The sequence below is a fragment of the Salmo salar genome, chromosome ssa17 (assembly GCF_905237065.1).
Source record: "Salmo salar chromosome ssa17, Ssal_v3.1, whole genome shotgun sequence".
NCBI lineage: Eukaryota > Metazoa > Chordata > Actinopteri > Salmoniformes > Salmonidae > Salmo > Salmo salar.
Window position 1 is genome coordinate 3,918,930 of NC_059458.1, and position 15,834 is coordinate 3,934,763.

General features: G+C 45.8%; 2 protein-coding genes across 3 annotated transcripts in view; one reads left to right on the top strand and one right to left on the bottom strand.

Annotated features, from left to right (window-relative positions):
* The first annotated feature begins 1,873 nt into the window (after positions 1-1,873).
* LOC123728136 (troponin I, slow skeletal muscle) lies at positions 1,874-5,865 on the top strand. Of its 2 annotated transcripts, XM_045698728.1 has the most exons (10): positions 1,874-1,941; positions 2,133-2,170; positions 2,409-2,412; positions 2,498-2,539; positions 2,699-2,704; positions 3,753-3,794; positions 3,980-4,111; positions 4,684-4,773; positions 4,919-5,101; positions 5,261-5,865. In XM_045698728.1, the coding sequence occupies exons 1-10, from the start codon at positions 1,876-1,878 to the stop codon at positions 5,357-5,359; spliced, it is 702 nt and encodes a 233-aa protein (XP_045554684.1). In that variant the 5' UTR covers positions 1,874-1,875; the 3' UTR covers positions 5,360-5,865. The 2 variants fall into 2 exon arrangements, with proteins under 2 accessions (XP_045554684.1, XP_045554685.1); XM_045698729.1 differs by lacking the exon at positions 2,699-2,704.
* A 5,171-nt stretch (positions 5,866-11,036) lies between these two features.
* The window catches only part of LOC123728313 (beta-1,4-N-acetylgalactosaminyltransferase 3), a 36,913-nt gene continuing 32,115 nt past the window's right edge, over positions 11,037-15,834 (bottom strand). The window contains exons 12-21 of the mRNA XM_045700355.1: positions 15,692-15,792; positions 15,410-15,477; positions 14,333-15,308; positions 13,995-14,291; positions 13,585-13,844; positions 13,335-13,488; positions 12,765-12,837; positions 12,490-12,643; positions 11,827-11,953; positions 11,037-11,706 (exon numbers count right to left, since the gene is read on the bottom strand). Coding sequence (XP_045556311.1) covers positions 11,595-11,706; positions 11,827-11,953; positions 12,490-12,643; positions 12,765-12,837; positions 13,335-13,488; positions 13,585-13,844; positions 13,995-14,291; positions 14,333-15,308; positions 15,410-15,477; positions 15,692-15,792 — 2,322 coding nt within the window. The 3' untranslated portion in view covers positions 11,037-11,594. The remainder of the gene's footprint in view (positions 11,707-11,826; positions 11,954-12,489; positions 12,644-12,764; positions 12,838-13,334; positions 13,489-13,584; positions 13,845-13,994; positions 14,292-14,332; positions 15,309-15,409; positions 15,478-15,691; positions 15,793-15,834) is intronic.

A 15,834-nucleotide genomic window follows, 5' to 3' on the forward strand; every position in this document is an offset into this window, starting at 1 on the left:
GTATGAACTAACCTATGCTATGTTGGCATTGTAGACAACCACAGGCGCGTGTGGTCACCGACAGATATGGGGTCAAACACCATCTCTTTTGTTTTCTTTACATGAAGGATGAAATTGTGATCATCACACCACTTGACAAACCTTTGAATCTCTGACCTGTACACAGTAGTATCAGCCTCTTAATACAATAGACCAAGAATGGCGGTATCATCTGAAAACTATAAAATGTAATTATCAGGGTGACTGCTGGTTCATTCATTTGTGTACAGTGTGAATAAGATGGGAGACCTCACACAACCCTGTGGGGCTCCAGTGCTAATGTTTCTAGACTCAGAGAGGGTTGCATTAACGCTAACCTGCTGAGTCTGGCTAGTCAGGAATGAGTGGTACCACCTAATGGTGTAGGGGTTAACACCCCTCTGCTTCAACTGGCCCTCCTGTTGCAGACCCGACTGCCAGTGCATGCCCTTCGTGGAGAACGCTTTTATTTGTGACTCTAAACAGTAAACACTGTGGATGCCAGAAAAAGCTTAAATCAAAGGGGAGGACACATTATGGTGGTGTCAGAGTAGTCATTAATTACGATTTCCGGGCACAGACACATGCAAGACAAGCTGTTAGTCTAAGCACTGGAGATTGGGCAGGGCTAGACTGGGGCTGAGGAGGGGGCTGGAGCTTGGGAGTTGGGGCTGGGCTGTAACTGGGTTAGTTTGGGCTGGGATACAGGGCTATGAGAGAAGGCTGGGTTAGGTTAGTGTACAGGGCAATGAGAGCACTGAGGCTGGGTATCGCACAGGGCTGTGGTGAGTCTGTCACCTGTGAATGATCTATGGTGAGGCAGCGGCTGGGTGGGAGACAGATGGAAGAACGGGCCGCAGCATTGTGTTGAGGACAGAGATAGCAGCAGAAAGGTTACTGAATAAATAGAACACAGTGGAACATCTGCTGTTGACTTAACATAACATACCCCAGGCTCTTACAGTAGACTATGGGAGAATCTCAACTGCACTCTCCTTGCGTCCTCTCTCCTCGCCTCCTTCTCAAAACCCATTGGAGTAGAAAGTTAGAGGGAAGGGACCTCTGGCTTTCTCATCCAATGGGTTATGAGATGGAGGCGAGTAGAGAATAGAAAGGACGCAAGGAGTATGCAATTGAAATTCTCCCTATATTCATAAAAAAAAGGTGCTATCTAGAACCTCAAAATGTTCTTCAGCTGTCCCCATAGGATAACCCTTTGAAGAACCCTTTTTATTTCAAGGTAGAATCCTTTTGGGTTCCATGTAGGGCGGGAGGTAGCCTAGTGGTTAGAGTGTTGGGCCAGTAACTGAAAGGTTGCTAGATCAAATCCCCTGGCTGACAAGGTAAAAATCTGTCATTCTGCCCCTGAACAAGGCAGTTAACCCACTGTTCCCTGGTAGGCCATCATTGGAAATAAGAATTTGTTCTTAACTGACTTGCCAAGTTAAATAAAAACAAATGTAGGATCCTTTCCACAGAGGGTTCTATGTGGAACCAAAAAAGGGTTCTCCTAGGCAAAAAACCTCTTGGAACCTTTTTTTTTTTTTTTAAGAGTGTACCTCTCTCACACACATACACTCACTCAAACAGCACAGCTCAATCACACCAGATCATTACATTAACTTCACTGAATACAATGATAGAGCTGTGTCTTGTGTGCTGCTTGGGTGATAATCTTGTCAGGCTGTGGGAATCTGTAACATGAGTTAACAGTCCCAGATTTCCAGTTGATCCCGCATGATGGACTGATTGATTTACAGCAGTGTCACCGGGTCACAGGAGGGACGGCATGCTTTACACAGGCAGCCAATACCATTGTCTGGTGTGTGTGTGTGTGTGTACTATATATACCAGCCTATGCCTACATGCTTGCATAAAAGCCTTCAGTCCAAAAGCTTTCAACAAAGAGAGCACCGAACAGTGGTAAGGGAACATCAGTAGAGGATTTAGTGATTATTATCAATCAAACTGTCTTATTATTGATTTGGTAATGTATTGCACTGATTGGTAGCTAGTTAATGTTAATTTATCATACTCATACCATGAGGGGTTTATACCTCAACTGTAACTTTTCTGGGATGTCTCTCTGACTCTACGTCTCTGATACTAAACAGACTGCTCTCTCTCGCAAACGTTCAACAATGGCTGATGAGTAAGTACTACTTTCAAGAATGTTGTTACATAGGCAGTGTTTATTTACTCCTAAATAGCTAATTTGTCATATTGAAATTAATGTTTTGTTTAGAAGTGAGTGAAGTCCATGCATTCATATGTCTGTCTGTCTGTCTCTGTATGTATCTGTCTGTCTGTCTGTCTCTGTATGTCTGTCTGTCTGTCTGGGTGGGTGGCTTTCTGTCTCTCCCTCCTTAAACTCTAAATGGCCATTGCAGTGATGTAAGTTTTTCTTTTAACTCTTTTGAAGTAAATCAAAATGAAATGTTTTGATGTGTATGTGTACTGACTGTGTGTGTGTCCTCAGAATGCCCCCATGCCCATCACTCCAAAGGTCGAACACACCAAGGTAGATCTAATGTAATAATTGTCCATCTGTTACAATGGAAATATGTCTGGAACTCTGCTCCCAACACAACACACAAAGCGCTCCCAACACATCTACAGGTGTTATCAATATCAATGTTAACTCTCTTCTCTTGTTTTACCTCTCTTGTTTTATTTTCAGGGAAAGGTATGACAGGTGTGGGTAGGACTGAGTGGGGTACGCCAGTCATAGAGAGTTTGGCTAATTTTAGAGCTGGACGCCATGTTGCTGCCTCTGAACATTCTATTAATCCAGTCTTAACACGTATTTGCATTATAATTTTTGCAGTTCAGTTAGCTAGCTTTGTGTAGTTAACTTAATAAAATAATATGTGAACTGCTAGGCCCCTATTGTCCAGGAAGAAGCAAAATGGCTGCTGCTGAATTATGTAATTTTGTGTAAATGTGTCTTAATGTGCTTTTTGGTTTAAACCGCCATCGCCAATCTCTCTATGTTTATGGCTCTGGGATAGACCTGTGTGGGGTATGGCTGTAGCAATATGTGGGGTAGGGCCATTGCTCTCAAATATAATGCGTACGGAACCTAAATATAAAGAGTACTGGCACCCAAAATGAATACTGGCACCTATTCCAGTCCACCTCGAGCACTGGGTAGGACTGTAGGAATGTGTGGGGTAGAGTTGTGTGGGATAGGCTTTTGAGGGGTAGGGCTGTGTGGGGTAAAAATGCATGGGGTAGGGAGTTGTGAGGTAGGCCCGTGTGGGGTAAGAATGTGTGGGGTAGGGGTTATTGGGGTATGGATTTGTGGGGTAGAGTTATGTGGGTTAGGGTTGTATATACAGTATTACAATCTTAGAAAAAAAGGTGCTATTTCAAAACAAAAAGGGTTCTTGGCTTTCCCTATAGGAGAACCCTTTGAAGAACCCCTTTTGGATCCAGGTACAACCCTTTTGGTTCCAGGTAGAACCCCTTTGGGTTCCATGTAGAACCCTTTCCACAGAGGGTTCTACATGGAACCCAAAAGAGTTCTACCTTGAACCAAAAATAATTATACCTGGACCAAAAAGGCAGATCTATTTCAGGAGCAATACCACATATTCTAACTGTTTTGAAACAAGCAAACTTCCACACTGGCTTTATACAGATGTGGCCCAAATCTAGGACCTTGGAACAGAATGTCACACCCCCAATTATTAAACACTTATTTAAATATAATTTATTTGTTTTATTTTCAGCCCAAGTCCAAGATCTCGTCCTCCCGCAAGGTGTCACTGAAGGTAACAAATGCAAGCATGGACGCAAACACATGCACACACATACGCATGCACACAAACACACACACACACACACACACACACAAAAGCACCATCTCCTCCACACCGTCAAGCTACCCAAAACAGCTGATACTGAGTAACAGACACACACACCACCTCTCCAACCTCCGTTCGTCTACCCCCACCAGATCCTCCTATTGTCACGTGCATTGGAGGAGCTGGAGGCAGAGAAACAAGCCAGAGAGGAGGAGAAGGTTCGCTACCTAGGGGAGCAGCTCCCGCCCCTGCAGGTGTCTGGCCTGTCCTTGGAGGAGCTGCAGGTGAGTGACAGACACTACAGCAAATCTGGGAGGAACATGAAGAACTACAGAGGTACTTTACCATTAGAAATAAGGGCTACCTCCTGAGTGGCGCAGCGGTCTAAGGCACTGCATCGCAGTGCTTAAGGCGTCACTACAGACCCGGGTTTGATCCTCGGCTGTGTCATAGCTGGCCGTGACTGGGAGACCCATGAGGTGGCGCACAATTGGCTCAGTGTCGTTCGGGTTAGGGGAGGGTTTGGCCGGACGGGACTTCCTTGTCCCATCACGCTCTAGCAACTCTTTGTGGCAGGCCGGATGCCTGCAAGCTGACTTGGTCGCCAGCTGTTGCGGCTGGCTTCCGGATTAAGCGAGCAGTGTGTCAATAAGCAGTGCGGCTTGGCAGGGTCGTTTATCAGAGGTCGCACGGCTCTTGACCTGCGTGTCTCCCGAGTCCGTAGGGGAGTTGCAGCGATGGGACAAGACTGTAACTACCAATTGGATATCATGAAATTGGGGAGAATTAAAGGATAAAAGTACAAAATAAAAGTACAAAATAAGGGCTACATGCATACTGTGTGTATGTGTTGTAGAAACTGTGTAAGCAGCTCCATACCAGGATTGACCAAGTGGATGAAGAGCGCTATGACTGTGAGGCCAAAGTCTACAAGAACGGCAAAGACGTATGAAACCACTTAACCACCTACAGTACTACACACATCCACACTTATTTAAACAAACATCAATCATCCATCATCGTTTTATTAGTTTAATGTCATGGACCATGTACAACAAATAGCAGTAATCTGATCCCTTCCACCACTGCAGATCCACGAGTTGAAGCTGAAGGTGATGGACATGGGGGGTAAGTTTAAGAAGCCAGCTCTGAGGAAGGTCAGAGTATCAGCAGAAGAGATGATGAGAGCACTGCTGGGCACCAAACACAAAGAACACATGGACCTCCGATCCAACCTCAAGTCTGTCAAGAAAGAGGACATCAAACAGGAGAAGGTGAGCAAAGATGAAACTACAGACAGACAGATATGCAGACATAGAATACAGACAGCAAACCTGGGATCTAACAATAAGCCTGATGAATTGATTCTGGCCAGCTAGGACTGGTTTGATGCGGTTATTTCTGGTCCGATGTGGTCTTGTTTGCCCCGGCAGGAGGGCAACCTGGAAGTGGGAGACTGGAGGAAGAACGTGGAGGCCATGTCGGGCATGGAGGGCAGGAAGAAGATGTTCGATGCTGGTGGTGGCCAATAAGGTGGTTCCTCACCACATGGGGACTTCCATGACACTGAGGGCTAAAAAAAATGTAGGAGACAGAAGAGAGGAGAGAGAGTGAGAGGGACTGGGAAAACCTGTGTCCATGAATGAACTAAACTAAAAGGTGCACAACTCAGGTCCTAAACCAGGGCTTTTAGACACCACACGTCACACTTCTGAGTCTCTGTGTCAAAGGTATTGCTGCTGTAGAGCTCATGTTGCCTGCTGCAGGTTATAGCGTAGCTACATAAGTGCCTATCAAATCACTACTGTATTTAGTCTAACCAATGTTGTCTCAAGTAGTATCTTTTTTTTAATCAAGTTAAGTTTAAGGAATGTGAATATACTTAACTGCCCAATGTTATTTGTAAAAAGTCAGAAACATGTAAATAGTAATTGTGTTGACTTAGCCTACACATACTGACTTGTCTGTAGTAACATAGCCAAATGAAATGGCATAACCCCAAAAACATATTAAAAATCACTGTAATTCAAAAACCGAAGGTTGTATATACGAATGTTTGACAGCCAGTTGCACAGCATGCTATAGCACCACTATTATAGACTACTGTACATAATATGTATACTGTATTATGAACATAGTAGAGTTACAGAGTTACACCTGTGGCGTCTCATGAGTCAACAAAACAATTAGATGCTTCATTTTCTATTTTATGAATTGATCATTTCAATATAAATTTGACACAGTGATGAATGTACTCTGCATACCACCATGCAGGCAGCTGACATATCAGTGTGTGTGGAATGGGATGACCTTGCCTTCAGACATCCTGACACAGTGTTAACCTCTGACCCAGGATATACTTAGCCTCTGTTCCTTCCAAGAATTCATTCCACTCTGACAATAAATGCCTCAGATACATCACAGGCGACCTCAGTATAACATCACTGAATGACCTCGGAATGACAGGTGAAGGTTGAGATTGGAGGGATGGAATCAGAAACACCTCAGGCATGCAAAAACAGAGGCTACCAGAGGTGGAACACAGGTGTGTGTGTGTGTTGGCTCACTCGCTCGTTGTCTGTATATGTACAGATAAAAAAAATTACTTGCTCACTCAGAATAGTTTTTTTGCACTTTTGTGCCACCAAACTTCAAACAAACGTATTACATCACATTGGATAAAAAAATTAGACACATCACAAACTGTAAACTCTATTTATTGCTAAAATTAAAGTAGACCCATTCAGCTGCTCTGACTGACTGCATATTGTCACAGTCAGTGTAGTTTTAGACTGTTTACTTGTTCGATATCATCAATATTTCACAATAAAGAGTATATGCACTGGCACAACAATACAAATAGCTAGCTAACATTGTAGAAAATATATATCAGTTGGGTCAGTCAGTGTCTCTCTGAGCCTGTGTGTTAGAGGCACAGGTCAGCAACCTCTCCAGCCACCCTGTGCAGCTCCATGTTCCTGTCTGCAGGAAGCAGCATGGCCCTCAGGCTGGACCAGAACACCCCTGCACTTCTGCTCCTCCACCAGCCACTCCTGGTAGGTCTGCTGCTGCAGGAGTCACAGTGCTGTTCCATCTAGTTTGCTATGGTCCAGGTGTAGCTCTTCCAAGGATGGTAAGTAAACGTTTCGAGGCAGTCTCGTGATTTTGTTTGAACTAAGAGAGAAACCGCTCAGGTTCGTCATAAGCAGGAATACATTGTGAATGAGACTATATCCCTGTCTGTGATAAGTTAAGACTTCTTTACCTAAATGGTTTTCACTCAAAGACAGGTGTTTGAGATGAGAGGGCCAAGAAGGATTTTCCTTTAACTCAATTCTGTTGGGGCTCAAGTCCAGTAACTCAAGACACTCAAATAAAACTGTAGGACCTCGGCGTTACTCTGGACCCTGATCTCTCTTTTGACGAACATATCAAGACTGTTTCAAGGACAGCTTTTTCCATCTACGTAACATTGCAAAAATCAGAAACTTTCTGTCCAAAAATGCAGAAAAATTAATCCATGCTTTTGTCACTTCTAGGTTAGACTACTTCAATGCTCTACTTTCCGGCTACCCGGATAAAGCACTAAATAAACTTCAGTTAGTGCTAAACACGGCTGCTAGAATCTTGACTAGAACCAAAAAATGTGATCATATTACTTACCGCCTGGCCAAACTGAGCAAACTGAGCAATCGGAGAAGGGCCTTGGTCAAGCAGGTGATCAAGAACCCGATGGTCACTCTGACAGAGCTCTAGAGTTCCTCTTTGGAGATGGGAGAACCTTCCAGAAGGACAACCACCTCTCCAGCACTCCACCAATCAAGCCTTTATGGTAGAGTCGCCAGACGGAAGGCACTCCTCAGTAAAAGGCATCTAAAGACTCTCAGACCATGAGAAACAATTCTCATCTGATGAAACCAAGAGTGAACTCTTTAGCCTGAATGCCAAGCGTCACGTCTGGAGGAAACCTGGCACCATCTCTACGGTGAAGCATGGTGGTGGCAGCATCATGCTGTTGGGATGTTTTTCAGCGGCAGTGACTGGGAGACTACATTCTACATTTTAATCGAACCCACAACCCTGGCGTTGCACATACCATGCTGGCGTTGCAAACACCATGCTCTACCAACTGAGCCACAGGGAAGACCTAGTCAGGATCAAGGCAAATATGAATGGATCACGATACAGAGAGTTCCTTGATGAAAACCTGTTCCAGAGCGCTCAGGACCTCAGACTGGGGGCGAAGGTTCACCTTCCAACAGGACAACGACCCTAAGCACACAGCCAAGACAACACAGAAGTGGCTTCGGGACAAGTCTCTGCATGTCCTTGAGTGGCCCAGCCAGAGCCCCGACTTGAACCCAACAGAACATCTCTGGAGACCTGAAAATAGCTGTGCAGCAACGCTCCCCATCCAACCTGACAGAGCTTGAGAGGATCTGCAGAGAAGAAAATAGGAGAAACTCCCCAAATACAGACTTGCCAAGCTTGTAGAGTCATACCGAAGAAGACTCGGGGCTGTAATCGCTGCCAAATGGTCACCAAAGTACTGAGTAAAGGGTCTGAATAACTACGTAAAATGTTTATTTTTATTAAAATAAATAAGCAAACATTTCTAAACCTGTTTTTTCTATGTCATTATGGGGCATTGTGTGTAGACTGCGGGGGAAAAACATGAATAAAAACTTGACAAAATGTGGAAAAAAGTCAAGGGGTCTGAATACTTTCCGAAGGCACCGTGTGAGCCATCTCACCTGTCTGTCCTGGCTTCATACTCTCATGCCACCACACGTCACCATCTGGACAGGTTAAAAGCTCTGTCCCCTGTTTAGGGGCCCTGCGTGGTTCTGGTACTGATTCAGACCGCACATTTTATTTTTACCCCTTTTTCTCCCCCAATTCCTGGTATCAAATTTGTAGTTAGTCTTGTCCCATAGCTGCAACTCCCGTACGGACTCAGGAGAGGCGACGGTCGAGAGCCATGCCTACTCCGAAATACAGCCCCGCCAAGACACACTGCTTCTTGACACAATGCCCGCTTAACCCGGAAGCCAGCCACACCAATGTGTCGGAGGAAACACCATACACCTGACGACCGTGTCAGCGTGCATGCGCCCGGCCCGCCACAGGAGTCAATAGAGCACGATGGGACAAGGACATTCCAGCCGGCCAAACCCTCCCCTAACCCAGACGACGCTGCGCCCATTTGTGCGCCACCTCATGGGTCTCATGAGGAGAGACTCTGTGCTAGACTGAGTGCTACTTGTGCTGCTTTAACATACTGAATGAATGAGGTAGTCATAAAAATAAAAAATGTCAAACACTATTATTGCACATAGTGTGAGTCCATGTGACTTATCATGTGAATTTTTACTCCTGAACTTATTTAGGCTTGCTATAACAAAGAGAGTTGAATACCTATTGATTCAAGACATTTCAGCTTTTCATTTTTAATTAATTGTGTTAATTTTTGTTTTAGGGGATTGATAAGTAATATCTTAATTATTGTTACAAATGTATGATGCTCATTTTCCTGCGTCTCTACTCTTTTGTTTGAAAATAAATAAATAGTTTTTACAGCATGGTAGACCGTTAGAGAGCTCCCAAGACTGGAATATACAGCAAAACAGAAAGGGAGTGTAGACACTAGACAGAAGGTAGAAACAGCTGCCATGAGTCTGACTTCAGTAACAAAAGGTCAGATAAATACACAAGGTATTGTGATACTCCCAATCATATTGTGAAATGGAACACAAAATGTAGCATTTTAAAGCGGCAGTGCTGTCAAAAACATGATTTCCAGTTGTTGTTTTTTTATTTTCACACGGCGGTCGAAATAACACTGAAATTGTGAACATTTTGATAACGCCCTTTTTGTGTAAGAGCTGTTTGAAAGAAAATGCCTGGAATTTCAAACCTGTTCAGGTGGGTGGGTTATTTGGCCCAGATCATGACATCACAATCTGATCTGATTATTCTGACCAATGACCAGCCATCGATAATTTTCATATGCATCCTCCTACTTTGAAAGGGGTAAGCGGAGTCGGCTCTAGACTCGAGTTTAGACGATCCAATGCGGGAAATTAGGGCTGTGTATGCAAATATATTAACATTTGTATCAACACGCCCAAATGATGAGACCAAGCATTTCAATGGCAAAAGGAGGCTCATGGAAATAAATTATAAAAATATATTTGGAGTTATTTTCATGAAATAAACAGTGATTTATTAGACATACAGTGATGATTTAAAAATCTAATGTAAAAGACTACATGGGGGCTTTAACTGACAAGTTCAGGTAGTATTTCCCCATTTCAAAAGTTTTCTGAACCCCCAGCTTCGCCGGAGCTGTAGAGAAGGCACGGAGTAACATTACAAAAAATGGTTAACTTGCTCAAGGAGTTGGGTGCGGGATCCTCTTTAGTATAATCCATAGAAGATTACATAGACAGCGCTCCCGAAGGATACGTTCAATAGGCACAATGTGACATCCAAGAGTCAGTAATATGTAGTAGAGCTCTACAGTAGCAGAGCTATGGAACAGGCACTGGTGAATACAGCAGGCTTCATAACGCACATCGCATATTAAATATCCCCATCCAGTACAGTAAATTTGCCTGAATCAGAAGTGATCCCCCTTTTCACATCTTAATTATATTAATAAAACAATGTTTTAAACAAAACAATTACAATCACAGTGATACAGTAACATTGGTGCATTTTGTCATTGTCAATAAATAAGCTGGACCCTGATTACATACAAATGCTGTATGATCCATGTTTAAAATGATGTGTGTGTAGGTGTGTATCGTCTCTGTCTTTGGTTAGGCAGCCCAGGATTGTCCAGACTAGTTCATCAGTACCAGTGACCAGAGCAGATCATCACTGCTCCCAGTTTTCTTCTTAGTCTCCTCACGCTACCAAAGACATCTGTCATTGTCTAGCCAAAGGATAATATCCACACTGTGTGGAAAAGGTTTACATTTGTACTACAACAGTATCTCCTTAGAACAGGATCCTCAGTAGTGTTGTTAAAACACAGTAAATCAGTAGTATCATGTTTAAATAGAGTCCCCAGTAGTGTTTTGTCCACCTTTTCTCAAATCCAGTTCTTGAGATCTGTAGCACTACTGGTTTTCATACTGCATTTCCCCTCTAACTAGGGACTGATTCGGACGCAGGTTGCTATTTATTGTCATTAGTCTTGCCCCTGGAGGCAGCTCAGCAGTGGTCATAAAATCTGTTTTTAAACCCCAACCTTAACCACACTGCAAACCCAAATCTTAAATTAAGACCAAAAATCATGAGTTTTTAAGATACAGACAATTTTGACTAGGCAGCTGGCCCATCTTGCAGAAACAGCTCAGTTCTGCCTCCAGGGCAAGAATCATGACAATAAACGTCAACCTGTGATTCAGACTTGGGACACTAGGTGAGTGACTCTCTGGCCAACCAGCAGTACTGCGGACCTACATGTTCAGATTTTAGTACCTCTGCTCTAGTTTTCAGTAGTGTCTTTTTCCAGGACAATCAGTACTATGTTGTGTTCCATCATCACCACACCCTCAAACCTTTTGAGTGACAGGGGATATCACCCAATGGTGTCAGGAATCTCCTCTGTCCTGCCCTCTCGTTAACCGGTCGACAGCTGTAAATGGCTGATGCGAGGAATGGGGACGTTAAAGTGTGGCAGTTTCCTTGCACCCACGGATGCGTCGTCGTGGCTTACGGCTGCATCGCTGTACGTTTTGGCTGTGTTGTTGTGGGTTACGTGCCGCTGCGTTGGGTGCGTCTGTTCCACATGCCACGCTTAGAGTGGTAGTGATGCAGGAAGTTCCTCATGTAGATACGCTCCACCTCCAGACCTGACTGCAGAATCCTGACACAGAGCATGGGAGAGCAACATAATTCCTATTAATGATCAGATTGACAGAGCAGGCATGAGCAACAGAACACACACAAACATGCAGCAAACGACCATAGACAGACAAACACACACCTGTCCAGCAGCTCCCAGTCCTCTCCTCCCCAGCGGTCAGTGAAGTCATGTGTGTTCATGCCTCCGGCAGCATCCAAGTCAGACTTATAGATCCCCAGTAGACCAAACCCATTCACCTCCCAGTAACCTGGAACACACACAGAGAGACGTGTGAGACGTGTGTGTGTGTGTGCACATGCTTGTGTGTGTGTGCACATGCTTGTGTGTGTGTGCACGTGCATGTGTGTGCACGTGCTTGTGTGTGTGTGTGTGTGTGCACGTGCTTGTGTGTGTGTGTGTGTGTGCACGTGCTTGTGTGTGTGTGTGTGTGTGCACGTGCTTGTGTGTGTGTGTGTGTGCACGTGCTTGTGTGTGTGTGCGCACGTGCTTGTGTGTGTGTGCGCACGTGCTTGTGTGTGTGCGCACGTGCTTGTGTGTGTGCGCACGTGCTTGCGTGTGTGTGCACGTGCTTGTGTGTGTGCACGTGCTTGTGTGTGTGCACGTGCTTGTGTGTGTGCACGTGCTTGTGTGTGTGCACGTGCTTGTGTGTGTGCACGTGCTTGTGTGTGTGTGCACGTGCTTGTGTGTGTGTGCACGTGCTTGTGTGTGTGCACGTGCTTGTGTGTGTGCACGTGCTTGTGTGTGTGCACGTGCTTGTGTGTGTGCACGTGCTTGTGTGTGTACCTCTGGGCTCGCTGGGCGTAGCCCCACAGTCCAGTCTCATGACGATAGGAGCGAAGGCCATGTGTCCCTCCACACAGTGTTTCCTGACTGAGTCGATGATGGAGGGGGGGAAGTGGATGTGGAGGTCACACAGAAACACTATACTGTGCTCATTCTGGGGAGGAAGAGAGAATATTTATGCCCATTTCATGAAACTCAGTTGATGTATGGAACACAAAACAGGACACACCCACTGTCTGTCACAGTGATTATGTCACTGATCATGTCACACTCACAGTGATGAGGTCGATACCGGCCTGTAGACCAGCAGAACGCTCAAAGTTCCCACTCAGCTTCAGGTATTGGTACCTGGTACACAGAGGCAAGTTATCAGGGGTGAAAGTAAGCCACACGTTTCAAACATTCGCTTATCACAATAATTCACAAGCAAAGATGCCAACACTGTAGGATTTTACACCATGATTTATTATTGCCGCATCTCAGCCAAATGAAAAATGAGCGAATGGACTAGAAAATGGGTGACATATGCTCCAAAACACAGTGTGGTTTCATATCTGCGACGAGAAAAATGTGAAATTTTATCAAGGCATAGATGAATGTCCAAGACCGAGACAGCAGCGGACAACGCCTCAACATTAACTCAATCCAGGCTACAATTGACTTAATTCCCAAATGTCATTATACTTTCTGGTGTTTTATAACAGATGTATCTTTCCATTACTGTGTGGATGCTGGAATTATTTTAGAGTGGAGGAATGTGCACAAGTAGCCTACGGGAGGGGGGATGATTTGTTAATATACCATTTTATAATTTATTGCGCAATGAAATGCCACACACTGTGTACCTGTGCAGGGTGGATGCCTTTAGTGTTGTCTCGATGTCCATGTCAGTGCTGTTGTAGTCGGTGATGATGAGGTTGAAGTTGGGGTCTCCAGTGGTCTTGTACAGACCCTCCATGTCAACTATCAGCTGCTGCACCCAGCGGGCCTGGTTCTTTACTGACACACACAGATAGACAGACACCCACAAGAATAAAGCAATATGTCGCCATACAACAGTAGGAGAGGAGCAGTAGGGTGTGTGTTTGTGCGTACCTGGTACTATGAAGTGGACAGTGGCAGTCGGGTTCCAGTGAAAACCGACAGGGTTGCATAGCAACATCTCAGGGGCAGGGCGAAGCGGCGGGAGTCCCCGGGGGCGAGATAGTCTGTGGCGAATCAGAGCATAGATGTAGTGTGACAGGCGAAGGTGTTGGCCATTCACATCCCTCAGCTCCAGCTCCAGGAAATACCTGCTGCCCTGAGCTCCATCCACTCTCCTCTCAACGTTCAGCACACGCACCAGGGTAAAACGCCTAGGGAGGGAGGGACAGGGTTAACACACTCACACACTTCCACAAACACATATACTGTACACACACACACACACACACACACACACACACACACACACACACACACACACACACACACACACACACACACACACACACACACACACTGACCCATGGTGTCTGTGGTTGAGTTTGTCCATGAAGGCCTTGACGACAGGCAGAGCGTCTCTAGAGCGGAGCAGCAGGTTACCAGACACGTTACAGCGGAGGTCTATCCAATCAGAGCGCATCGCTTGGAGGTCTAAAGGGGTCACCTGGAATGTCTGAGCCCAGTTCACCTCAGGGTCAAACACTGGTCGAGGGGTGGAGTCATAAGACAAGCCCTCCACCTCTTCAGAGTCTCCCTCAAGACCCCATAAAGACTCGCTCACACCCACCTCCTCCCCCCTCTCTCTCGCCACCTCCCCTCTGTCAACCCCTTCAACCAGACGGTCCATCCCTCTGACCACACCAGGGGCAGATCCCCGTGGAGTGTGTTGTCATAGTCAGGTTGCGGTCGTGACTTTATCTGTGGTTGTGCTCGGAGGATGATATCTGTCTCTAGGACCTGGACTCTCTTCCTGGTCACAGTTGCTTTGTGGTCCAACTTAATTAGCGGTGGTTTAACCTCGGGCAGTCGCGTGGTCGACTGTTTGGTAACCGCTGACCACAGCTCTAGTGTACGGTTAACAAGTCTCCGCCCTCGACCGACCCTGATGGACCAATTAGAGACAGTGGGAGGTGGGAGGTGCTTCAGGGGATTGGGTGTTGCGTTACCCCAACCCCTCGGACCAGGCTGTTGAACACGCCGGTGCCTCCCTTGCAGCTGGGGAAGCCGAACTTCTGGTCCGTCTCCCTCTACTGGCAGGTTCTGGTCTAGTTTTTGTGGTGCAGGTAAAATCTTTAACCTGGCTGAGTTCTGTTCTGCTGGTCTCTCTCTTGGTCTGGGTTGTTTTTGGTCTGCAGGTCCCATATCTTCTCTGTCGGCTGGCTTCCCTCTTGGTTTCTGTTCCCCTGCTCTGGACTTCACAGGTCTGAGCTGTTCTGCTGGTCTGTCTGCTGGTCTTTCTGCTAGTCTCAGCTGTTCTGCTGGTGTAGTCTGTAGTGATGTATGTGACCCAGGACCAGGGGGGATCTCCAACCCATCCTGTTCTGTTGCTCTGGTCTGGACTACAGCTTGTTGCACTACTACAGCTGCTGTATTTGTTTCTCTCCTCCTCCTCTTCTTGTATGTGAGAGTGTCAGACATGTGTGTGTGTGTAGGTGCCCTGTCGGCCTGTGGCAGGGAGAAGAGTTTGCGTCGTCGTCTCTGAGCGTAATCATCATAGTCGTCTCCATAGTCAGGAGGGGCGGGGTCTTTCTTACTAGCCCCTCCCACATTTGGAGGAGCCTCGCCATCTAATTCCTCCTCTGGGACCGCCTTTCTCCTCCTCAAGATGCCATCAACTACCAAACAACACGCAGACAGAGAAGAGGGTTAAAATAAAATAAAGGCCGACCTGCAACAGTTTATATACTTTTTAACCAAAGAAAAACGTGTCTCCTACCTCTACCTCGGCTCTCTCCCTCCTGCCCCTCTGGCTCATCCAGCCTCATGTACCTGGAAAACCCATACCTAGAGAGTGGCGATACGGGGGTAGAGAGGGAATGTTATCATCTCTCTCTGACAACATTATCCATAACTTCAGTGATTGCACCCTGCCCTCTGCTGGTTGGTAATAGTAACAACCTCATACAACCTCCTTCTCAGACCAGAGTCATAGAGGTTACACATCTCACTGTCAGTTCTTTCTTCATAACAATACAAACACTCTCCCTCCCCTCCTCACCTGTCCAGGTATAGGGGACTGTCGTGGTAGAAGCAGGTGTTGTCTGTCTCCATGTGTGTGAGCCGCGTGTAGTCGTTGGGATAGATGTAGGACATGTGGACCTGGAGACACACAAACATGGTAATAACACGCTCATTTCTGTT